The 27,098-nt window shown below is 36.3% G+C and overlaps 2 protein-coding genes across 2 annotated transcripts; one reads left to right on the top strand and one right to left on the bottom strand.

Annotated features, from left to right (window-relative positions):
• Positions 1-1,588: 1,588 nt before the first annotated feature.
• On the top strand, positions 1,589-9,071 carry LOC129261914 (uncharacterized). Its single transcript, XM_054899938.2, has 2 exons — positions 1,589-6,856; positions 7,411-9,071. Exons 1-2 carry the CDS (start codon positions 6,820-6,822, stop codon positions 7,941-7,943), a joined length of 570 nt encoding a protein of 189 aa, XP_054755913.2. The 5' UTR covers positions 1,589-6,819; the 3' UTR covers positions 7,944-9,071.
• Positions 9,072-17,158: 8,087 nt separating this feature from the next.
• LOC129260591 (adenosine receptor A1-like) lies at positions 17,159-26,632 on the bottom strand. Its single transcript, XM_064099363.1, has 2 exons — positions 26,411-26,632; positions 17,159-20,765 (listed from the first exon to the last, which is right to left on the bottom strand). Exon 2 carries the CDS (start codon positions 20,096-20,098, stop codon positions 18,785-18,787), a length of 1,314 nt encoding a protein of 437 aa, XP_063955433.1. The 5' UTR covers positions 20,099-20,765; positions 26,411-26,632; the 3' UTR covers positions 17,159-18,784.
• Between the last annotated feature and the right edge of the window lie 466 nt (positions 26,633-27,098).

Here is a 27,098-nt window from a genome sequence, read left to right as displayed (position 1 = left end):
TCAACAAAACCTTATCCACTGACCTTATAAGCCCCTTTTACACCTTTGCGAAAGCAACACTGATCATCCCAACTTGTCAATCCGGGGTCATCCGTGTACAGTCCGGGATTACCGCGTATATACCGGCTACAAATCCGGCGCCATCCTTGGTCATGTTGGTGTACCGGCATATCCGGGAGAAAAGTTGAACATGTTCAATTTTTCATCCAGGAGAACACGGATGGATAACCATCCGTGTCCATCCGTGTAGCCACCTTGTACATCCGTGTAGCTACCGAATGCATCCGGGAGGCTCCCTGTAGGAACCGGGAGGTCCTTGTTGATACCGGCTTTATCCGAGGTCTACATTTTTCCATTGTTTGCATACATGAACAATAGTCCGTGTTCATGGCCATGTATGTGTACGCTTCAGATGTCGCAAAATGGAATGAAACTTAAATCTTACCCAATGCTCTAGAGATATCCCAGTATAGACCGTAATCCTCCGTGAAGGTCCGTGTAAGGACCCAGTAACATCCGTGTATTCCGTGTTGACTCCCGGTAGCTTATCAAGCATATCCCTAGTGCTACCTTGTCTATCCTTGAAGAAGCCTACTTTCCCGTACATTTCCTTGTAAATACCAAGTTAAAGGGATGGTCAGGGCTGGATATATTTATATCTCAATTAAAAGAGTATAATTCACAGAGCAAAATGCTGAAAATTTGATCAAAATCGGATAGCAGATAACGAAGTTATTGAATTTTAAAGTGTAGGGGAAGGCGGGGTAAGTTTAGCATCGGGGCAAGTTGAGCCACCATCCCAGGCCAATAATGAATGAGTCAGACATTGTGGTGGTCTCATGTATTGATGACCCATTGCATAACCCTTATACGACATTGTTTTCAACTTTGAAACAAAAAGTACAAAAATACAAATTTCAGCCAAAAAGTATAAATAAGTGTAAAATAGATAAGTGCTTTTTACACACACTCGTCTTTAAATATAATAAAGACATAAGAACAACATTGTTAGTCCAGGTATGGATCTTCATTCTTGTCATAGTCTTTTACATGATGGATGCATAAAAAATGTGTGGATGCGAAATTATCGCATTAAGTTCGGATTGGGGTAAGTTGAGCCATGGTAATTCTTATGGTAATGTATATAAAAACAAACAAACCTTAAAAAGCAATCGATATGCAGGCAGAAAGGAGTAAATTTACATGAATGTTCTTTTCCTTTTAGAGGATGTTAGTATTTATAAAGAATAGAAGGTGGCTCAACTTACCCAAAAGATGGGGCAAGTTGAGCCATTTGACATCTCTTTTTTCAAAGGTGACAGTGACTTTCAGTGTGGGGGTAGAAAGTTATATATAGGTCAAACATATTTCAGAAGAATCAAATCTTAAGGCATGGTACTTATTTCTACAAGATTATTAATCATATCAATTTTAACGTGCAAAAAGCAAAACGTGTCACAACTTACCCCGCCTTCCCCTATTTATCACATTGTGTCCCGAAGCGCTTTACACGTAGGGGAAGGCGTGGTAAGTTGTGACACTTTTTTGTTTTTTGCATGTTGGAATTGATATGACTAATTATCTTAGAGAAATAAGTACCTTGCCTTAAAACTGATTTCTTGGGAAATATTTTCCACCTATATATAACGTTCTGCCCCCACAATGAAAGTTATTGTCACCTTTGAAAAAAAAAAAGATGTCAAATGGCTCAACTTGCCCCATCTGTGGGGTATTTTCTAGGGTAAGTTGAGCCACAAAACTATGTACGAAATGTATGGGGGAAGAACCAGCATGTCAATTTTTTATCTAATGTCTTTTCACTTGCTAATTCTCTATGAATACTATAACATCCTCTAAAAGTAAAAGAACTGTCATGTGAATTTGCTCCTTTCTGCCTGCATATCGATGGCTTTTTAAGGATATATATAAATATATATACATTACCATGGTTCAACTTGCCCCACGTTGGCTGGCTCAATTTACCCCAGTCCGAACTATTTGCGATATTTTCACATCCACAAATTTCTTATGCATCCATCATGTAAAAGACTATGACAATAATGAGGATCCATACCAGGACTAACAATATTGTTCTTATGTCTTAATTATATTTAAAGACGTGTGTGGGTACAAAGCACTTATCTATTTCACACCCTTTTTCAACTTACCCCGCCTTCCCCTACATAATTATTATTACCCCGGCCAATGGATCCTGACAAGTTCCAAGACTTATTTGCTAGGCATACTACATACTAGGCTTTCGCATCCTACCGGGTACCCATTTAGCACCTGGGTGGAGAGTGGCAAAGTGTAAATTGACGCCTCGCCAATGGACGCTTGGCCGCGGTGGGATTAAAACACACGACCCTCTGATTACAAGGTCGGAACCGCTACACCACGACGCGTCCACACTGGAAGTATGCTGGAGTTCAACTATGATGGATGACTTTTTTAAAGGATACTTTACTGTAGTTTAAAATACATTTTGACCGAGGTAAGCTACCAATTGGTGAATTTTGATCCATCACTCAGTGAATATTAAATGGATTTGGTTATTGATAACTCCCTTAATCAGGTATTGCAATCTATTACATATGTCGCCCTCTCGAGTTCAAGGTTGGCGTGTTCGTCGGCCAGAATCACAACGGCCAACCAGAAAGCCTGTATACAAATTTCGGTAAAGATTTGCCGAAATACTGTAAAATGAACTGCCTTCATAGCATATCATCATTGCTGCGATTTTCAGTGACTTTCCCTTTTTTCCAATTTCGCTATTTTATACTTTGTTTGCATTGTCTATTTTATAAGTGGAAATTAAGAAAAATACAATGCAAAAGAATACTATACGAAGCATAATCCTAAGCTCATGCTACATAATTAAGGCATTGTTTCATTAAATTATTTCCATTGCAGTACACAATTTCCTCAAAACCCTTTCTCAATTGAATTACAACCATACTTTTCACTAACTTAAAAGAGGGGAGGGTCAATGCCATCATGCCTCATTTAGTGCCAACCTTTCCCTCACTAAACGTTGATGATTTTAATATGCCTTAAGAGCCTAAATGTTTTTAATCTTGTCAAAATACTTTCGACGTAATTCGGTAATTCCTTTCCAGGTCAGCATTTTTAAACTCTAATATAATTTTTCTGATGTTTTTGTGAATATTTACTTCGAAATATTTTACTATCATCACGATTATGAATATTTCATTTTATGCCTCTTGGTGGGTGTATCATACAGCTTTTGGTAAGTTTATACGAGCAACTTAGGGTTGTCTCTTTCCCAGCAAGACTGACCGGAATCTCAGGAAATCGCCACCTATCATGATCATGTTGATTGTTTCTTTTCACAGGACAATTGTTCAATTCGGCTGGGTAGTTGATTCTACACACGAAGAAGTGTTAATATAACATTTTGAAATGTTGATTCTAATATTTCATTGTTTAGACTAAAATCAAATCACGCTGAATAAAGAGACGGTGGGGAATCTCTCTTTAGCACTTTTCTGAATAAAAGGTAACTATGATGTAATCGCCGTCATAATTGTTCACACACATTTTATTCAGTTGCTATTCCTAAATACGCGATTTCAATAGCTTGAAAATAATGTTGTGTTTTGGATGATTTTTCTAGTAAAATACCTTGTGATATAATCACATTTTTATTCATGTACTTCAAAGAATTCCTATTTTTTCTTGCAAACATTTCCAATTACATAACATACTTCAGTGTACTTACTCGTCACCTCGACTTTCCATGCTTACGAAGTCAAGCTGACACTTGCACGACTTTGGTCACGATTTTTTCGTGGCAAGTCGTGGGCACGAACTGTGAGGCTCCCGCACTGTTCACGACTAGTTCACGCATGTTCACGACGAGTTCACGAATGCGTGCCCATCAGTGTTTAAAATAAAACGAACTGTCACGACGAGTTCACGCACAGTTTGCGCATAGTTTACGTACTTTTCGCATTGCATTGACACGACGAGTTACCGCAATTCAGATGGTGTCGTGGCGACTTGGACACGCCATATAAAAATGAGGCCTCCCCAACCCCTCGTCATTTTTTTATTGGATGTGGAAGAGACAACATGCTGAATGTCAGAGACACGATAATTGTAGGGAAGATAAGATGCATATACCTGGCCGCTGCTCTAGCCATTGTTGAAGAGCTGCAGAAAAGGCTGTAAGAGGCAGAAGAGCAAGAAAGTATTAAGGCAACCCCACCTCGAAGAAATCCACAAAGGAAAGTGTGGGTCAGAGAATGAATGATCAGAAGTCACGAGTTTGGACAATATGACTGCCTGCTGACCTGTTCCAAGAGATGGTTGAGAAGTTAACCCCTGCAAATAAATAATAAAGAGAAAAGAAATAATAAAGAGAAAATGAAAATTAAAAAGATAAAAAAGAAACGAAAAAGACACGAAAAAGGAAAAGGAAAAGAAAGGGGGAGGAGAAATGAAAACGAATAATATAAGAAAAGAAATCCCCTTCACCCCCCCCCCAAAAAAAATGGAAAAAACGAAGAAATGTAAGTAAACGAAAAGAGAAATGAAAAAAAAAAGAGAAACGGAAAAGATAAGAAAGAACAGATGGATTTCGTTTTTTATGGGGGGTGGTGGATGAGGGGACTTTTTGCGTTTCTTCATTCCCCCTTTTTTTGTTACTTTTTAGTTTCTTTTTCTTGTTTCGATTCTGTGTCGCTGTATTCTTTGTTTCCTTTTTCTTTTCTATTTTTTTTTTGTCGTGACCTACTTGTGATCTCGACATAAGCTGTTCGTGAACCATTCGTGGCAGTTCGTGAGAGTCGTGGCATGGCGCGCATTGACACGCATCCTCCCTCATCGTCCCGACGAGTTTGCGAACAGTTTGCGCATAGTTCACGACCCGGTCACTAAATTTTGTCGTGACCAAAAATTTGAACATTTCAAAATTCTCGTCCCGACATGGCACGCTGTCACGACGGGTTTACGCACACTTCACGTCAGTTTATGACTAGTTTGCGCACTGGCACGACTCGAGTCGTGCCAATTAATGCGTGACATGGAATCGTGCAAGTGTCAGCCTAGCTTTGTTCTCTTGGCTTCCTGTACCTGTGTACGTGTACGGCGAGTCCGGACGGCGAGTTATAAGTCATCGGAACGAGTTTGGAAAATAAGAACATGTCATGTTACCTTATGATCCCATTGATTAATTAACTAATTGGTTTGTTTTGTCTATACTCACTGCAGGTTTTCGATCGTATGGTTCCTATGGTTTTCAATGAACTAACGAACAATTTGGTTAGATTTTCTCTTGATTTTGCTTTATTGAAAACGCATGATGAATAAGTGCATAGGAAAATGGTTATTGGTTGAATGTTGATATTCTTTCTTCTTCCTCGTCTTCTCCTTCTTGTTCTTCTTATTATTATTATTCTTATTCTTCTTCCTATCCTTCTTCTAATTCTTCTTCTTCTTCTTCTTCTTCTCCTCCTCCTCCTCCTTCTTCTTCTTCTTCTTCTTCTTTAGAATATAGAGACTTGGAACTTGGAAGAAGCAATTATTTTAGGGACCCACCTTCAAAACGTCTATTAAATGTTTTGACTATCAGAATGGACACCCCTCTTCCAAGAATGAACATATTAAATCATTATACAAACATGTTGATTCGATATGCCATTCTAACGAATTGAAATTAAAAGGTACCGAAAACTCGTAACATGCATAACGACAAAGTTTCGAAAGGTAGATATGTAGTTTAACACATAGGGAAAGCTCTCATAATTATCATCCTATACATGAATTCAAACTGACAAACTCATAGATTCATCAATCCCTGCATTTGCAAATTATCATTAGATGAACTTGACAAACTCTAGAGTTCTTGAAATTTATTCAATCTTTTGTCCCTTAGTATTCCTGGCACGGGAAAGGGAACTGATGTAATCAAAGGCGGCAGGTTGACATCCACAACCTGACAAAACTCCTTGGCTAGTATTAAATACAGGGAGTTCCGAATTGTCTTTTATATTGTACAATCCACATGTCTGCATCGATCTTTGTTCTATGGTTTGATTAAAGAATGTGAATGAATGTTACCATTTTCATGCTTAAAGATCATATGTTTCTATTAGATATTATTTTTCTTCTTCTTCGTTGTCTTCTTCTTTCTTTTCTTCTTTCTCTTCTTCTTCTTCTCCTTCTTCTTTTTCTTCTTCTTCTCTTTCTTCTTCTTCTTCTTCTTCTCCTTCTTGCACTTTTAAGGAAAATATGAACAATAATAACAATATTTGCGATGTCCAAAATAATAGATGAGACCGACATTGTAATGTTCACACATGAATGAGAATACCAATTACAGAATTACCTTTCTGTATTTGCGTGTGTTCCATTGTGCACGTTGTGCCTGAATGACGAAAAGAATCGATATCATCCAATTTCCTTAAACTCCTTAAACAAGTGCCGCAAGATTCTTCGCACGAATGTCATGAAAGGTTTCTCTTTAATGTCTCACTTTCTTAACTATCTTCCAAGACACCTTGGTCCAAGTTTGATAATTTCGTCTGAATGATGATGGCGATGCCAAATGTTTCGTCTGTTCTGTCAATGTTTCAAAGTATGCAAGATGAATAAACGCTCTTTCTCAAGTTCACTATTTCTTTATGATCTCTCAAGTAAAAACTTCGTACGAAAAGTATAAAAGCTGAGAATTCAACTCGATTTTCACATTCGAATTCTCTGGAGTAGAGAGTCTAAGTAGGAATCCAGAAAACAAGCAGTACTATTGCTTGTTTATATTTAATTTGTACGATCCTGTATAAACGGAAAATTGCAATGGCAGCTACAGTGAAAGCAATCTTTCTACTACTCGGTAAGAATAACTACTTCCTTAAAATATTTACAAATTCAGAATACGTATTTATTAAACGCTCATTCGTGTAAATAATCATTATGTTCAAGCCAGTAGGATGTTTGTTTGTTTTTATTTCTGTCATAAAAATACATAACAATATATATGCATGTAAAAAGATACACAAAGAGTAACATATACATACATAATGACATAAATTCTAAACATTAATAAAAAAATTAATGCTTGAAACATGTTAAGGAAGTTGAAAAGATAAAAAGAAAATATCAAACTTAAGACAAAAGACGGTTGGATAACCCATATTCAGCTGCACCAATTATGTGCAGTTGGTCTTCCATGGGGACCAAATGTTTGTGTTGTTGTCGATGTTTCCATTAAAGTGGTAACAGTGGACCGATCAAGGGTTTTTTTCTAGGAAAGATGAAAAGAAAGCAAAGTGAATTAGTAACGGGATACTTTTTAATGAATGTTGTGTTGAACTTTTCTCCATGAATAATTCAATTTCATCACTTACTTTTAAATATCTCTTATTTTTCTGTCTGTTCAATTCACAGTGTTTTGCATTGCCGCTGGAGTAAATAGCAATCCGCTCACCAAGGGAAGGCGGAAGACGGGCCATAATCCTGTAGGGCCTCCTCAGAAACAGACCATGTTCGATTTCCCGGTAGAACAAGGGACAGGTCCAAGCTTTGTTGATCCTGTTTCTGTTGGTCCGAGCTTCACTATTAGTTCTGTCATCCTCACAATGCCAGATTCCTCCTCCTCCGAAGAAGTGTCCGAGATGGACTTTGACATGGATACAGATACCAATGAAGTCGATGCTGCCCCATCGGTCTTATTTGGAAGGAACAGGAATCAAATCAGCGGGGACATGCGTGGCCTTCTCCCCGGGAATGGAAGACAACAGGCTTTCGCTGATGTAGAAGCAGGGCAATATGATGAACTCATGTCCAGGACCACTGGATCATCAGGAAGGGGTGTCGGTATTGCCTTTGGGGTCATTGGACTAATTGCTCTAGTTGTAGCTGTCGCTTTCTTCACAATCAGAAGATATAGGCACGAGATTCCAGTGTTGGTCCGTACATAAGAAACTCCAGAACTGAATACAATTTAATTTTTCGTGAACAGATACTGGATTTTCAAATACTGGCTTGAATATTTCTTTAACTATAACAAAATGTAATGTTATATAATAGCACAGTTAAATATATTTTTTTCTATCTTATCATCTCTCTCTCTCTCTATGTATATATATATATATATATATATATATACACCGAAACGTCCCAATATGATTTTTTTTTCGCATATACGAGTAATTTCTTATGACTGACTGCTGGAACAAGAGGGGAATTTTCAGACTTCTGATATGAAACCTGGGGGGTGTTTCACAAAGATTTAAGTATGACTTAGAGTCGCACTCAAATGTCTAGTTTCGCGAAGTATAAAAGGCAATGACCACATTGGTCAGATCATGCTAAGAGGACGCGCACTACTGTGTATTGATCAATAAGATTGCTAGTTGCATATTATGTTCACGTCGGCATTTAAGTGCGACTTAAGTCATACTTGAATCTTTGTGAAACACCCCAGGAGTTACAAGCAAAAGGCTCTTATCTAACATGTCTAAAATGTTTGATGATGAAACGTATTAGGTTGATCATTATGTAGTACCCATGACGTACTCATGAAGTATTTTAACGATTTTTAAAAATATTTTCTTATTACAATTATATCGATATATATTATGTTTGTCGGTTCTGGTTTTCACAATAATGATTATGTAGACTAATGTATTGATTTAGCAATCGAGTCTTTAAACGCTTGTTGGAATGCTCCCCAGGGAGTGGAGAAAGGCATGTCAGGATCCGATGACCGGGGTTATGATATATATCTGTAAAGTGTATTAAGTGCTATATAAAAGCGGATTATTATTATTATTTTTATTATTATTATTAATATTAATATTCAAAATGGATATACTTTATATATTTATTTCAGAGCAAGTTCATTGTGTCTATTTCATAATCAGGCATTGGGCAGCTCATTAAAATATTCAGGCTTCTAAAATGTTATAAGCAGATTGCAGTAAAAATTGATCGTAGAATATTCAAATACTAATGAGGTAATCATGAATGGACAGAACAAAGACGATTGCTAAGATTTCTTTTTCTTCATGTATTACTTTATGCAATAAACTTAGAGTTGTTTCAAACTTGGAAATCAAGACGATGTTTCTTTTTTCCTGATGCATTTTCTCATACAATAAATTTCCATTCGTTTCAAAAATAGAAACCGTTGCAATGGCATGTACCTTTATTTTGAGTGCTATTGATTCCAGAGGGAAGTTGTATCAGGTTGCCATGGATATATGTGTCCATAAAATTTGGATCTCAGGACAATTGATGGTAACAATGAACGAAAAATCGAATTGATGGAGTTATGGCAATAATGACAATCGAATATCACTGAGAGATGTAGTGTGGTTAATGATAAAGTTTCAGGACGGAGAAAGTAGGTGAGATATAATATTTTGTAGATGAACATAGAAAGAGAAGGGGATAAAATGGATAACAGAGAGATAGGAGGCGGTGTAGAAAAGGGAAAGAGGGTTGAGTCGGAATTTGAGAAGCAAACGGACCTGTGACGGTTAGGAGTCATGTAAGAGGGGTGAGGGGAGAAATGAGGAGGAGGAGGTGAGCATAGGGGGGTAAAACAATACAAGACAAGTGGTGAGGCTTATTCTAAGCCAGAATATATACATACTAAATGATAACAGGCCAACAGCTATAAACAAAATTAATTGAAATAATGATACAGATGAATTCGAAATCATCGATCTTTAAAGGAATTGACCAAACGACTTGCTCATAACTGAAGTAGGAGATAGGTTATAGTTATAGACGGATATACAAGAAATAGACAGCGATAGAAGGAAAAAATTGCATTTATAGTTTTTATCAAAATGCAACCTTATAATGATAGTAATAAACATATACCACATAATCAACTGAATTACGAATTTGAAATCAGTTAGGGCCTTGTAGTGACAACATAACAGCAACATAACCGGATGTAAAATTGAAAAGTTCGGTTATTTTAAGTTCTGATTAATGTAAGATTATATAATAGCAAAGTTAAGTAATATAGTAAATTTACAGAACGGAGAAACTAGTCAACAAAATGTATACATTATACTGATAAATGATGATGTGGATCCTGATTGTATCACTTCACCACTGATACATTGCTACCCATACTGTTTTACTTTAAAAAAACCTGCAGCAGAATCTCGAGAACACCTGTAATCTTATATACTGCACTGTGTAATCTTACATGAGTATGTGTAAAATTACAGAAAATTGGTGTTTGATGTATGTAACCTTACAAATATATTGTAATAAAACTGTTTCCCCCATTTTATTGTTAAAACAGACCTGTTCTGTAAAGTTGTAGAAAACATTTTTTTTATTTTTTTATTTTTATTTTTCTTCTGTAAAATCGTTTTTTTTTCTAACAGTGTAACATGCACATTTGATAATGGCTGGTACTATCACTAGCTATCTTGACCGGTCGTGGTTTTGAGATGAGGTTAGTTTATCAGATCACGAGTATCCACATCATTATCTTATGTGCGCATCATTTTTTGCTTGAGCATTAGAAATAATCACCCAGACATATTCCTTTTTTTTTTAAGTCTGAATACCCTCGGCTATTTATTTGGTGTGTTAGAACAGATTGTTCCTAAGGTACCTCGTGCGTGTATCTATATATTATTGCCCCCAAAGATGTGTATTATCTGTATCCTATGCTATATGAGAACCAATAATATGATTGTTAATTAATGAACGAGATGTATTTTTAAAATATCTTAATGGACAACGCAAGCGATATAAAGAACTGATGACGTCTCCCGTTTACTAGCGTATTTCGCAATGAATATTTCTTCAATGAAAAAAAAAGAACCGGGTGGGTGTTTCATAAAGCTGTTCGTAGGTTAAGAGTGACTTTAAGAGTGACTTTAAGAACGACTGGTGATCGTTCCTTGTGGTAAATGTTATACACCATGTTTCATAAAGCTGTTCGTAAGTTAAGAGTGACTTTAAGAGTGACTTTCAGAGTGACTTTAAGAACGACTGGTGATCGTTCCTTGTGGTAAATGTTATACACCATGTTTCATAAAGCTGTTCGTAAGTTAAGAGTGACTTTAAGAGTGACTTTAAGAACGACTGGTGATCGTTCCTTGTGGTAAATGTTATACACCATGTTTCATAAAGCTGTTCGTAAGTTAAGAGTGACTTTAAAAGTGACTTTCAGAGTGACTTTAAGAACGACTGGTGATCGTTCCTTGTGGTAAATGTTATACACCATGTTTCATAAAGCTGTTCGTAAGTTAAGAGTGACTTTAAAAGTGACTTTCAGAGTGACTTTAAGAACGACTGGTGATCGTTCCTTGTGGTAAATGTTATACACCATGTTTCATAAAGCTGTTCGTAAGTTAAGAGTGACTTTAAGAACAACTGGTGATCGTTCCTTGTGGTAAATGTTATACACCATGTTTCATAAAGCTGTTCGTAAGTTAAGAGTGACTTTAAAAGTGACTTTCAGAGTGACTTTAAGAACGACTGGTGATCGTTCCTTGTGGTAAATGTTATACACCATGATTCATAAAGCTGTTCGTAAGTTAAGAGTGACTTTAAGAGTGACTTTAAGAGTGACTTTAAGAACGACTGGTGATCGTTCCTTGTGGTAAATGTTATACACCATGTTTCATAAAGCTGTTCGTAAGTTAAGAGTGACTTTCAGAGTGACTTTAAGAACGACTGGTGATCGTTCCTTGTGGTAAATGTTATACACCATGTTTCATAAAGCTGTTCGTAAGTTAAGAGTGACTTTCAGAGTGACTTTAAGAACGACTGGTGATCGTTCCTTGTGGTAAATGTTATACACCATGTTTCATAAAGCTGTTCGTAAGTTAAGAGTGACTTTAAGAGTGACTTTCAGAGTGACTTTAAGAACGACTGGTGATCGTTCCTTGTGGTAAATGTTATACACCATGTTTCATAAAGCTGTTCGTATTAAGTTAAGAGTGACTTTAAGAGTGACTTTAAGAACGACTGGTGACCGTTCCTTGTGGTAAATGTTATACACCATGTTTCATAAAGCTGTTCGTAAGTTAAGAGTGACTTTAAAAGTGACTTTCGGAGTGACTTTAAGAACGACTGGTGATCGTTCCTTGTGGTAAATGTTATACACCATGTTTCATAAAGCTGTTCGTAAGTTAAGAGTGACTTTAAGAGTGACTTTCAGAGTGACTTTAAGAACGACTGGTGATCGTTCCTTGTGGTAAATGTTATACACCATGTTTCATAAAGCTGTTCGTAAGTTAAGAGTGACTTTAAGAGTGACTTTAAGAACGACTGGTGATCGTTCCTTGTGGTAAATGTTATACACCATGTTTTATAAAGCTGTTCGTAAGTTAAGAGTGACTTTAAGAGTGACTTTCAGAGTGACTTTAAGAACGACTGGTGATCGTTCCTTGTGGTAAATGTTATACACCATGTTTCATAAAGCTGTTCGTAAGTTAAGAGTGACTTTAAGAGTGACTTTCAGAGTGACTTTAAGAACGACTGGTGATCGTTCCTTGTGGTAAATGTTATACACCATGTTTCATAAAGCTGTTCGTAAGTTAAGAGTGACTTTAAGAGTGACTTTAAGAACGACTGGTGATCGTTCCTTGTGGTAAATGTTATACACCATGTTTTATAAAGCTGTTCGTAAGTTAAGAGTGACTTTAAGAGTGACTTTCAGAGTGACTTTAAGAACGACTGGTGATCGTTCCTTGTGGTAAATGTTATACACCATGTTTCATAAAGCTGTTCGTAAGTTAAGAGTGACTTTAAGAGTGACTTTCAGAGTGACTTTAAGAACGACTGGTGATCGTTCCTTGTGGTAAATGTTATACACCATGTTTCATAAAGCTGTTCGTATTAAGTTAAGAGTGACTTTAAGAGTGACTTTAAGAACGACTGGTGATCGTTCCTTGTGGTAAATGTTATACACCATGTTTCATAAAGCTGTTCGTAAGTTAAGAGTGACTTTAAGAGTGACTTTAAGAACGGCTGGTGATCGTTCCTTGTGGTAAATGTTATACACCAAATTGTTCATTGGTGATGGTTTAGTGCGTGAGAAAGGTTCACTGGTCGTTCTTAAAGTGTGTTGACTAGTTATTTTAATTAACTATTTTCACTTGTGTTGACTTACACACTAAATTAAGAATCATTATGGGTTACTCTCAGTTATTTATTAATGGAAAGAATATTGCACCATATTATTTAGGAAGGAAAACTTAAGCTGACTCCGGGTAGGGAGTTTCCAATTTGTGTTGCATCGTTCACATTGAAAAAATCGCATCCTTTGCATTTTGCTTCCTACATAATTCACCGTTGGGCATCATCAGTTTTGATTGTTTGTTCGAATTTTCGCGGCAACCTAAGTCGTCTTCACACAAAAATTTGAAAACAATTAACCAAGTAACACTAAAAGTTACAATGAAACAGGTTAAGACAGAATCTGATATTCAATTAATATCAACTTTAAAACCATTTAATTAAGGAGTATCAGTGACTAGATCTACCACGCACCCCCTTCATTTTGGCTGTCATGACCGCCCATTATGATTTCGAGTAACTTCAATTTAACAATTTCATCTTAATCCCATTATTGAAATTATATTTTTCAAGGTTGACTTTATCTTTTACGCAAAAGTCACACCAATGGAACAGACTCCAAACCGACCAATGGTATGCCATTGGGGATAACGTAATCATAGATTTGTCTATCTGGAAGCGGTTTCACTGGTGTGGCTTTGACATAATAGTTCCGTGGCAAAGGTAAGCCTATCCACTGACTCGGGTTTTAACTCGATCGTAGCTCTGACAAAGACAACCGATTACTAAAACAAGAAGTGGTTTTAATCCAAACGCTTTTTCAAACTTGGTTGTCAACAAACCCATCCGTCAATTCGAAATTTATACAAATTAGAGTGATTCTTATACGTTTTAAGTGAACCGAGCCGCTCGTTGTCCATCTCCAGTTCGTAATATGCTTGATAAACGAACGGGGAAGCAGGAAAGAGACTCCAATTTCATGTTAAGGGGTGCGATATTTTATTACTCGAAGACATCCGTGGGGGTGCTTTTGGGAGAAAGAGAAAGAGAAAGAGATAAGAGAGAGAAAGCAAGAATAACAACTAATCGAGAGTGAGGGGAAGAGAAAGTGGACAAGAAAGAAAAGGCAGAGAAATGCCTACATCATAATAGGGAGAGCGAGAGGGGGTAGAGAGAGAGAGCTAGTTATAGGGGATGAGAGGGAGAGACAGAGAGGGGGGCAGGGGAAGTTGGTATATGAAAGTTTATGCTTTGGAAATGTAATCAGATCGGCCATTTTTTCATCTATTACATTCTTTAATAATTTTTACTCTTCTTTCTTCTTTCAACTTTTGTTTAAAGATTAATGTTACCTTGTAACGTCTTTGTTGAGGACAATAGCGAGCTTTCGCAACCACTAAGCAGACGATTTCTGGAACGTTGAGATTCCATTGAGAATCGAACCGTAAAAATCACTGTCGAAAGTTGGTGAACAGGGACTGCAGATTGTCCTAAGATTCGGAGCTGACGATTAATTGCACATAATTATGTCTTTTGTCCAGAGTCCAGGGGCCCGTTTCATAAAGGACTTGCAACTGTCGTAACTTTGCCATTATGGCAACTACCATAGTAACCTTGATTCTGATTGGCTGCTGAGCCCTGTTGCCATGGTAGTTGCCATTATGGCAAAGTTACAACAGTTGCAAGTCCTTTATGAAACAGGGCCCAGGTGGGTGTGTCATAAAGCTGTTCGTAAGTTAAGAGCGACTTTAATAACGACTGGTGATCCTTTCTTGCGGTAAATGGTATATACAAAAATGTTCATTGGAAATGGTTTAAGCGCGTAAGAAAGGTTCACCAGTCGTTCTTAAAGTTGTTCTTAACTTACGAACAGCTTTATGAAACGGCCCCTGGACGATACTACTGTTTAGATTCACAGATTTTCGACAAAGTCTCTTTGCCATAAAGGGCTTTTGACAATAGATTCTATACGTTCTAGAAAGCGTATGCTTAGTGGTTTAGAACAGTCCCTAACCATGTATGTTTAATGACGACAGTGGTGGTTTTCTCCTAAGGGTCTGATTGTCTATTCTGTATACCTGCATTATGAAAATTCAGGCAAAAGGACTATATTCTCTGCAAATTTTGGGTCAATTTACAATTTTCCCGGGGCTTTCGGTTTCACATTAAGGCTAGTTTGCATATTGTCGCCGTCAAGAACGGCGCCTATATGAAATGTATATCAAGCACTACTCTACTGTGAAAATAATTATGTTTATTCGGTAAATGCATCCAGCGTCCAGTCATCCAGGTTTTAGAGCTTTAAGTCATCTTATTTCGTGATACCACTGCATTTTAACGTTATTCACCTTTTCATTTGTTACATTATATTTAGTTTTCGTATATTATTTTCTAGATGAGCAACATCGGCCTATTCGACTGATATGACTTTGCAAATACTTTAAAGTATTACAACAGTTGAGCATTATTATTGATTTTTAAAATTCTATTTGTGCTAGGTATTACTTAATATTGACAGACCAACTTTTCATAGCATTTTGTTGGGTTTTCGGTGGGAGTCTATTAGAATAGCATTTAACGTCTTTCCATCACATCTTCCAATGTTTCACTCACCTTATCTCGTTCTTTATCATAGGCCTGCTAATGATAAGGATGATGAATGATGACGGTAATTATATATGAAATCTTCATGCAGAATGGCACTTCAAGAAGAGAAGATTCTGACGTTTCTTAATCATGTTAATAGTATTACTCTACTCTACATGTCTAACAACAGAGGCGTCGATCATGGGGGGGGGGCAGGGGGGCAACCGCCCCACCAATGAAAATATTGGGGGGGACATATCGTTTTGCCCCCCAAATAATTCCGCATGTGCAAAAAATAAAATAAGATTGTAATGTTACACAGAAATCAGCAAGCGAGATTGAGATACACAACTCGTTCTTCATCTAAAATCGTGCTCAAAATGTCCGGTTTTCAGATAAGAATAAAAAAAAATTTCAGCTCGCGCTTCTCGCTCGCATCATTTCTGTAGCAAAAACCCATACTTTTCATGATTGAATAGGTGAATAGAATGTCCCGTTTTCAGTTCTATACCTCAAAAGAACTCCGACTTCGATTTGCAATAATCTTTTTTTGATTTATTTCTTGTTCTTTATTAAAAACGTCAATTAAACTCTTTTTTTTTTAAGATCAAAATATCAAAATTTTCAGCTCGCGCTTCGCGCTCGCATCTATTATTTTTTAAATTCTTTTAAATTTAATTTGTTGGTGAGATGTGTGTGTATATATATATATATATATATATATATATATATATATATATATATATATAATCTATATATATATATATATATATATATAGGCATATGTGTGTGTGTGTTTGAGTCTGTTTGTTTTGTGTGATCGAGCGCCTTTGGAAAGTTGATTCATGATTTTGCCCCCCCAATCTGAAAAATGGATCGACGCCCCTGTCTAACAATACACTTCAAGCAATGTCTGAAAATACCAGAAACACTACGTAGATCAAAGTAATATATCCCATAGAAATTTAAAAGTGTTAAATTCGAAAGACGTCAATGCACTGCAATGAAATTTGAAACAAATAATAATAATAATAATATGGACCATTTATATAGCGCAGCTTCTACATTATTAGTACCCCGGCCGTAGCCGAGCCGCGGCCATAATGTATAGGCACTCAAGCATTCGAGGAATTTCTTCCTATCGGGGTACCCATTCATCTCACCTGGGTTGAGTGCAACGTCCGTATGGCAAGCCGTTTTAACATTTAATCCTATTTCTTGATATCAAGAATTACCATTGCTTAACTACACAAAACCATTTCTTGATATCAAGATATGAATTCTTGATATCAAGAATTCGAATTCTTGATATCAAGAAATGGTTTTGTGTAGTTAAGCAATGGTAATTCTTGATATCAAGAAATCGAATTCTTGATATCAAGAAATGGTTTTATGTAGTTAAGCAATGGTAATTCTTGATATCAAGAAATCGAATTCTTAAAATCAAGAAATAGGATTAAATGCTAAAACGGCTTGCCATACGTCCGCGCACATAATATGCACACGCAAAAAAAAAGAACTCATGATAATATAAGACAACGTCATTACCTTGAGGAATTACGAATGTATTTTAAATTAGATTATTTATCATTAAGTTCGTGAAAAGCAGAGAATACAACGTAAATATGATTTAATTCATGAAAGGATAACATAACTATGAGAAAGCTCGAGTGTTTTGAATTAAGTCTTAGTCAGAGTACTAGGATGATTTTGACTTATATAACTGATACTAATATATTACATCACAAACCGAACTATAAACAGAACATATGACAATCCTTACATAAAAATACTTTTAAAAAACAATAACTTGGATTATACAAGAGGTTTAAACAGAAAAGCTTTTTAAGCGGATACTTGAGAACACCAGTATTCTTTTATTGTGTAAAATTACAACAACAAAAACAAGTAATAATAATAATTCATAGGGTATGAAACCTTCCTTTCATAACACTATTTTTTCTTTTAAAAGGAGATCTATTCTGGTAATTGCAGAAAATTTAATAACAATTTACAGAGTGATTTTGTATATTTTTCTGTAAAATCTTCTGTTTTTTTAAACAATTCATGTTAATGGATAGTAAGCCCCCGGATACACATGCATCAGTTTTGAAGTCGCCTCGATATCATTATACCCCTTACTGTTACACAGTCATGGTCGGAGGTCTGCAATTGTCTGTCTGCCTTTTTTTGCAGGTGTTTCTGCATTTATTAATAATTCAATACATGAATCACAGTAATCATAATGCATATAAACAAATCTAAAAATAAATGATAGAATTAGAATTAGAAATTGTGATAATTACATAATAGAACAATTTACATAGATATACATGTAAGCAATAACAAATGAAACAAAATACAGTGGCCAGCTATCGTAAGCTAAATGCTTGAGAGAATAGCAGCCAGGGGAAGGGAGCTACATGAAAACCTTTGTAGAGAAAACTTCACGAGTCTACAAAAATGATGTCACATAATTATTTGAAATGTTAAGAAAAAAAGGGGGAAATGGTAGAGGGTCAGGTGAAGTGAGTGAGTGTGGATACACGTGCAGGTGAGAAATATCAAATATTTTCAGCTCGCGCTTCGCGCTCGCATTATTGAATTTCATTACAAAAAATGTATTTAAATGTATTTTTAATGTTATATATCTATGTTGTCTTATAAGAATAAAGCGAAGAAGTGACAGTTATATATATATATATATGTATTTGTGTGTGTGTGAGAGAGAGAGAGAGTGTGTGGGTATGGGTGTGTGTGTGTTTGCATAAGAACAAAGGAAATCTCAGTTGTGTCCCCCCCCCCCCCCCACACACACCTTTGAGGAGAGATTTCTGCCCATAAGTCGAGCCGCCTCAGACGCCGGTCTCGGTCCAGACGTATATGTGTATCATCGGCCTATTACTCGCTTATCCTCAATTTCCACCTGCTAGTGATGATTAAAATAAGCACGATCTTGGCAATCTCAGTCAAGTGTTTTTGAAACCTAAGAGTAAGGCTTTTTAGCATGATTTTTGCTCTAAATAATCTTGTAGCCTATATTAATATAACTTATAAGGATAATTATTATCGAAATGCAAAATTCAGATTTTAGTCTTCTTATACTTTGTGAAATGGATGGCAAAGAAAAAGGTTTTAAAAATTGAAAGGAAGTAGGTATGTGGAAAAGTTTTCACGACGCGGTAGATTCTTCTGATCTTGTGATATCTACGTCAAATCGAACCATTCCTGGTAATTCCGGGTTATTTTCAAACTCTTTAATGGAACATGTATCTTTGTTCTCAACATTGTCACACGTTGAAGGGAAATGGATTATGTTCTCATGGTGTATATTCTCATGATGGTGTGTCCTTTTACAACCCTTTTCATCACAGTGATACGTGGTTAGATTGATAGTTGGTAACGCAGTAGGACTCGGCAGTGTTTCAATCCCCCGGCGACTTGGATTTATGCTGTAAACCCTGGTGGGAGGGCGAGGGAAACACGCGCACGACGTGAGCATCTGACTTCCATTGCGTAGAAGACGTCCGCAGCTCCTGCGAAACGGCATGTTGAAGAACCACAAATGTAGTGGGTTAATGGCACTGTTTAAGTAGGTGAGAGCAACCATGGTGAGCCGAGTGAGCGGTGAGAGGGTGAAGTTCGGGTTGTAAATCTCAAGAAGAATACCTATCACCATGGGGAACGTGCACATATTGAAGACTGTGAGTGAAAATACAAGTTTGATGATGACCCTGAGTTCCTTTCTAGATTTGATGACGTTGTTTTCATTAACTGAGGATTCGCCTACAAAACCGACACGCCGAACTCTTTGCAGAAGGATGATGATAATACGGAAGTAAATGATCCCCATGAACAACACTGGCACACACTCATGCCCGTAGAAGACAAACTCGAGGTAAAGCTTAGGAAAGAGAGCTGTAAAGTCAAAGCAAGTTTTCCCCTCTTCAAATCGACCTGTTGAGTTCGAGTGTAAAAGAAGAGGTACAATCGCGGTTATGAACGATGCAATCCACACCATCATAATAGATACCTGAGCGAAGGGTTCAGTGATACGCCATTTCAATTTGTTGCCAACGATGTGAAGATATCGATCAACGGCCACGCCCATTAGACTCCAAACGCTCGCGACGCACTGTCCAATCAGGATACTGTACGTGACTAGGCAAGGCCAGAAGGGCGTGGCCCATAATGTAATGGTTATACTTAGGATCATCCCAACTCCCAGAAGGAAATCAGCGGCTGCTAAACTGATGAGGAATGACGTCATAACGCTCCTAAGTTGTCGAGACCTGAACACTGTCAGTAAGACTAGTCCATTTGCTGAAATGGTCCATATGCATATGAGGACCTGCACCAGAACAGCTATGATAGTGGCAGTGTTCGACGCATCATCTTCGTTCCTTACCGAGGATGGAGAAGAAGTTTCATGATAGCTCATCATGGTGTCTGGCAGGCTTGAATAATAATGTTCCATATTATGCATCTCAAAATATCCTGTGCTGGTGGTTCAGAATAAATCCATTCAATATTGGTTGATCATCATCATGATCATCATTTGTAATGAATTATAAGTAACATCGTTGTCAAATATGTCAAAGGAGCACTCCATATCCTCAAGCGCTTGCTCCCACTTCAGCACTTATCTGTTATCTTTCTTCAGAAGAAATGCTTTTATGAAAAAAAAGCATCCGACTCTCAACAGACATTTTTTTTACACAGAAAGATATTATCATGGCATTCTGCCATGTACATGTATATGGAAGAGCTACTATCATGAAGATAGATCTCACAAATTCGATGCAGATGTTCAACGATCCATATTCCATAAAAGATATGGTTTGCACAAGTTGACACAAACTGCCTATACCAAGAAATAACCGTACAATCGCTGACGTACTGTTTATACGTATTTTCATAACTGTTATCGCCCGAGGATCGCCTCTCTTTATTAATTCCCTCGTCATCAATTAACAAAGATAAAGCAACGTCCAGTCTGAAGCTCATTCGCTATCACAGAAGATGCCCATTAATCAATAATATTACGCAAGATTATTTTTCTTGGTTATGACGTAGATTACATTTTGAGGAGATCGCCTGCATGGTCATCAAGTTGCAAGTACACTTGGCATTAGTTGACCATGTCCGTTTACCTGGCACAAAATGAGAGAGAAATGACGTTTAAAGTAAAAAAATAAATTGAGTAAAATCTTTAGAAATTGCACATAAACCTAACACATATGAGGAGCCGATGACGAGGCATGGGACGCACAATGCAGGATCTTGTGAAAGCGGAGGAGGGGTGCTCTAAGTATAAATTCCTCTTTAAAAAAAATTCAAGTGAAATACAAAATGAATACCTGACTATATTGGCCACATTTGCCGCTTCCACTATTCACAGGTTTACCTGCATGATCCAAATTCTCATTCAAGTTCTCTTCCTTATGCATTTTCGCCTTTATATATATATATTTTTTTATATAAATCTATGCGTTTGATCCCTAGAAAGAAATGGTCACCCCGACCCCCCCCCCTCATTCCTTACGCCCCATTGCGCCCTCCTGCTTATGATGGTTCTTCAAGAGTGGAACATGCATGAGCAATCGGTATTATAATCATGATAATGTTCATAGATACTGCAAATACAGCAAACCCGTCAATATATCATTAATATTTTTTCTCTTTGCATGTCTATATCCTACCTAAAATGAGTATCAATCTATGTACCGACTATTCGTGATGAAAACATTCCACGGATATCAATCTGAATTTTTGGTTCTAAGAAATCGATTGATTATCTGCCTGAACAATAGTCGATAATTCGTCCTTCACCGGCAGTAATATATGAAATCGATGAAAAATAATATCTTCAAATCTTGCATAAAGCAATAGAAACATGTTTTATTAGTATTCATTACATTATATTCGAATTTCAATATACATCATAATGCATTTACATTTTTATAAATTTGCTGTTGCAGTTTTTAAAAGTCATACTTTCTCTGCTTTTGAATTCACCATATCGATTTTTTTAAATCTTAACAGCAATTGTTTTAGGGGGCGTTATGTTTCAGCATAGAACAATTCACTTTCTTTAAAAAAATAGGATTGCTCTTAAATGATCGCTGTTTTTGCTAGTTATACTTGTTAATTTTGAAATAAACGTATATAACACCCCCTCCCCCCCAAAAAAAAAAAATATATAAAAAAAAGTAAATAATCGAAATAATATAAAATGACGAAACACACGCAACAACATACAAAATGTTACGTAACTGTATAACAGTAGGGGAAGGCGGGGTAAGTTGAGCATAGGGGCAAGTTGAGCCACCACCTCCAGGCCAATAATGAATGAGTCAGACATTGTGGTGGTGTCATGTATTGATGACCCATTACATAACCCTTTACCCAACCATATTATTTTCGACTTTGAAACAAAAAGTCCCTTTTTAGACGGAAAAATACAAATTTCAGCCAAAAAAATAAAAAAGGGTGTAAAATAGAGGAGTGCTTTTTACCCACACACGTCTTTAAATATAATAAAGAAATAAGAACAATATTGTTAGTCCAGGTATGGATCTTCATTCTTGTCATAGTCTTTTAGATGATGGATGCATAAGAAATGTGTGGAAGTGAAAATATCGCATTAAGTTCGGACTGGGGTACTTTGAGCCAGCCAACATGGGGCAAGTTGAGCCATGGTAATTCTTATGGTAATAAGAATAAAAAATTAAAAAAAAACTTGAAAAGCCATTGATATGCAGGCAGAAAGGTGTAAATTCACATGACAGTTCTTTTACTTTTAAAGGATGTTAGCATTTATATATAGAGAATTATCAAGTGAAACGACTTGAAATGAAAATTTACATGCTGCTTCTTCCCTCATACATTTTGTACATAGTTTTTGTGGCTCAACTTACCAAAGAAGGTGGCGCAATTTACCCCACATATGGGGCAAGTTGAGCCATTTGACATCGTTTTTTTCAAAGGTCACAATGAATTTCAGTGTGGGGGTAGAAAGTTATATATAGGTGAAAAATATTTCCCAAGAATCAAATTTAAAGGCAAGGTACTTATTTCTACAATATTATTAGTCATATCAATTCTAACATGAAAAATGCAAAAAGTGTCACAACTTACCCCGCCTTCCCCTACTCATGTTTGACAATATATTGGGTTTTCCCAAGAAACAGAGTTCAGATACGAGTAGCAAAACTAACTTCATAGATTGAAGCATTAGGCTGAATACTGCCTTTCGTAATAACTGCTCCCGGCCGTTCAAATGATTTCGTGGAGTTTATTATCATATTTACGCAGTCATCCATCCCATTAGTCGTGTCATCAGTAGCTGATGATATTAACACCACAATAGACGAACCACAAGAATAGGCCTTCAAAATAATGAGGTTCCATGCACCCTCTAATGGCGCACAAAGTCCGCTTTTAGATTCTACGCTTCGAGACGGTAAATTGCCAATTCGTTTACTGCCAACTCGTCCACTCACCGCATAGTCTACTTTCATTTAGTCTAATGCCATTCCGTCCATCAACATTTCTTCTAACAACCATTTGGTCCATTAATCATTTGGTCCAATCATCACTTTGTCTAATCACCATTTTGTCTATGACCATTTCGTCTCATAACCAGTTGGTCTAATATCCATTTCATTTTCATTCAGTTTGCATAATTTAACACTTAGTCCAACGAGACCAAATGGTTTATGGACTTAAATGGCTATTGACCAACTGGTTATTAGACGGAATGGCATTAGACTAAATGAAAGTAGACCATGTGGTGAGTGGACGAACTGATGGTAGACCAAATGATAGAAAACGAGTTGGCAATTGGGCGAATGGCTTTAGACGACTTGGAAATAAACCTTCTAGACAATGACGATGGTCGTCTTTAACTTTCCGCACTATTTTTTTCGGTATTTCAGATACTGCCAATGATCTGTAAATTTAGCGTCAACTTTGGTTTGAATTGAATTCAATTCTAATTCAAGTAAACATTCAATTTTCTTCCAGTTGACGTTTTTCATATAAAATGTACAAATCGGTAATATAGTACGGACATAATGAATATCAATACAGTATTTGAATTATTTGTACGGGAAAAGGCGTTAAACCCAAATAGCATGTGTCGGGATATTAATAAAAAGGAAGGGCTGAACGAGGGGAAAAGAAAATAAATGAGAAGAGAGATAGAGACGAAAACAAGTGTAACATATTGTTTGTTTAAAATAAAATAGGCATCTGGAGTTGTTTGGAAATAGTAAAAGGGGCGTATGCCTTTGTTCCAAAGTAGGACACTGACAAAAAAATGATTTTCCTGATCTCGCCTCTGCGGGTTCTGTTTGACTATTTCATAGATTAAGCCGAATATTCAGTGATTTTCATCTCTTGCTGATATTTCCTTTTATAAATCATAATGCACAAGACGGCCATCACCATCTAAATTGTATTTCTTCTCAGCTATTTCACACTGCTCAGCAGATTATATCAAAAAAGAGATTTTGAGGATAAATGCAGTCTACAGTCTGGAATGTTTATAATTCATGCGTTAACAATAAAAGTGATATTAAACCGCACTCTCTTTCGACCATCTATTTTTTGGGTAATCTTTATCATTCAAACACTTCAAATAAATATCATGTATATATAATTATAGAAAATGTTATAAAAAATAACATAACAAATTAATTGCAGCTGTGAATACACAAATCAAATGACATTATAGACAATTGGAAAATAAACATAGCAGATAAATATTATTGTATCAGGAAAATCATACAAAAATAACATTTCCAACGACTACTCTAAAGCAATTTAAAACTATTTACGTAAACTGAATGAATGAATGTATTAATATGCATTCTCCCTCCCCAAGAGTCCCCCCCCCCCCTATATGCATTTCATCGATAGGACTTAATATTTTTAAATAATCTTTGCTTATTTTCAAACTTATTTAACGCAACGTTTACATGGTGCATAGTGTTCTAATTCTTGTAAAACTTTCAAAAAGTTGACGAAAAATTACTCAATATTTCGGAGAAGTGATAGTGTATATTAAGTTTGTAAAATAAAATTTTGGGTTTTAAAAATGGGTAAAAAAAAAAATTATAGCAGGTGTTTCTTCATTTATTGACAATTCAGACAAAAAACTCACAGTAATGATAATACTAAAAGAAAATTATCAAATTACAAATCGTGACATTTACATAATAACAAGAGATATTATATAAATATAATTTACATAAATATAAAGTACAGATAATCAAAATGTGGGACCAGCTATCATAAACGAAATGCTTGAAACAGTACAGCAGGCGGGACAATTGCCGAATTGTGCAATTTTGTAACCAACAAACCTCTAAACTCTTTCCCCGATAATTGGGCATTTTCAGAGTGCACGTATGGCGGTTAAGTAGGAACGGCCGTTTGTCTACTCCCCCCATAAAGCCACTGCTTTCAAACTCTTTTTCCATCCAGATTTCATTTTGTTTATAATGACCTCGTTGCTGTACACGACTCCCTCAAATTAGAGAATGACGTTAGCCGCATCATTATGACTGCGGTTGTCATGGAAACAGTTATTTTGTTATGCCTTGAGGGACTCTAACTCGGGGAATTATTTTAATGATGAATGACCAATTATCAAGCCAGTGATATAAATTAACTCTCACAGTCAAAATCATTATTCATCATTAATTAATAAATGAATGATGATACCTACTACTAACAATAACAATAATAATACTATTAATAATACCAACAACAGTAATGATACCATGATGATCATATTCCAACAATGACATTATCTAGCAACAATGATCATAATACTACTAATAATAATTATATACCATCAATAATAGTTCTACTGAATCTTAGACTAACTATTTTTTCTCTCTTTTTTATTAAATTTATTGACCAGCTCCTCTTTAGTAAGATATCGTATACACAGAACAAACATAATCCATGAGGGATATTTCAAGTCAAGATATTGATAAAAGAAAATGTGTGTTTGTGAATATTTTAAAGGAAAACTGCGTAAATATTATTTTGATATTTTCAAGTTGGAACACATATATCATGTATATCGCATAAACATAATAAGTTATCATGACATGATTACCTCCTCCCCCCACCAAAAAAAAATCGTACTTGCTATATAAGAAATATATTCTATTTACGTATTCGTCCTCGCATATCAATACAAGGGGTTTATTTCCGAATCCCCAAGATGTTGTATCTCATTTTTTTTTTTTAGATATACAGTATTACCTACCACCAATTCAGATCTTATCGTTTAAATTTGACAGGAAATGTCTTCCCCCCCCCCCCCATCAACCTTTAGTTTGAGATAACATCATTTTAGTCTTGAGCTTGTCTCTGTCTCCAGTGCCACTATTCATGTTATTATCAGTATTATTTTATTCACCTTCCCACAAATGTACTCTGAATGCATACTTAATGTACTTATCGCCCTTTATCCACTATTATCTTTCCGTCGCCCAATACACTCAAAGAGAAAATGAATACAGATCCAGGTTACCTGGGAAAGGAGAAATGTAACAAATTCTTCAGGCTTTGCGTTCCGAATTACACCAAATCATAAATATTCTTCAGCATTTCCGTTACAAAATGCATCTTGCTCGATAATGCAAAGGTGGCTCAGGAGAATTAATGATGAAAATTCTCCGCCCGCGATTGCTTTGTCCAAAAGACATAATGGACACAGTTAACAAGCGCTCTGATAACTTCAAATGAATCATGATAAATAGCGGATTGAACTTACGTCAAATCACATTGGGTGTACTGTAAACGATTATGCTTGTAATCCTGACGAGTGTTCCTAAAATTACCACCAGTATGTTCACATCTCCGGGAGACGAATATTATCAGTGAGCTTCTAAACTTATTTGGATGACTGCTTCCTCGGCTTACTTGGTTGTTTCATGAACATGGGGAAGGCGGTGCGACGGGAAACTACAATTTGCGGTTGAACATCAGATGGATTGGCGCACTCACATGGCAACTTCTTAGTCTGCTGTATCACTCGAGTTAAGATTTTGAATGTGCAGCCGATATTGCATTTCACTTGTTGAACAAAGTTTTATTCAGGGTCTGTGCATGCAGACTACCAACTATAGTTACGTTATGAAATCCAATCATCTTGTTAGAAGGTGGCAAAGAATAGTTCCCCTACAGTCGTTGTAGACTCAGGAAATGTGTTGTATATCCATTTATACAATGGAAAGATGATACATCATAACGTTAAACTTGGAAAACAATTCAAATTCATGTAGGCCTAGATCCTGTAGTCGATAGTGTGTGTAAATTTGGAATAGACCACTTCGGTATTTGGCAATTTTGATCAAATGACCTTTCATTTTTTACATTATGATAGGCAGATTTCAAAGCAAGTTATTATGTAAGCATGCCTTACATAGCAAGATGCAGAAGTTGTATAAACCGGATGACTA

This window comes from Lytechinus pictus, chromosome 5, assembly GCF_037042905.1.
Source record: "Lytechinus pictus isolate F3 Inbred chromosome 5, Lp3.0, whole genome shotgun sequence".
Taxonomy (NCBI): domain Eukaryota; kingdom Metazoa; phylum Echinodermata; class Echinoidea; order Temnopleuroida; family Toxopneustidae; genus Lytechinus; species Lytechinus pictus.
This window is presented reverse-complemented; position numbering and strand designations above follow the sequence as displayed.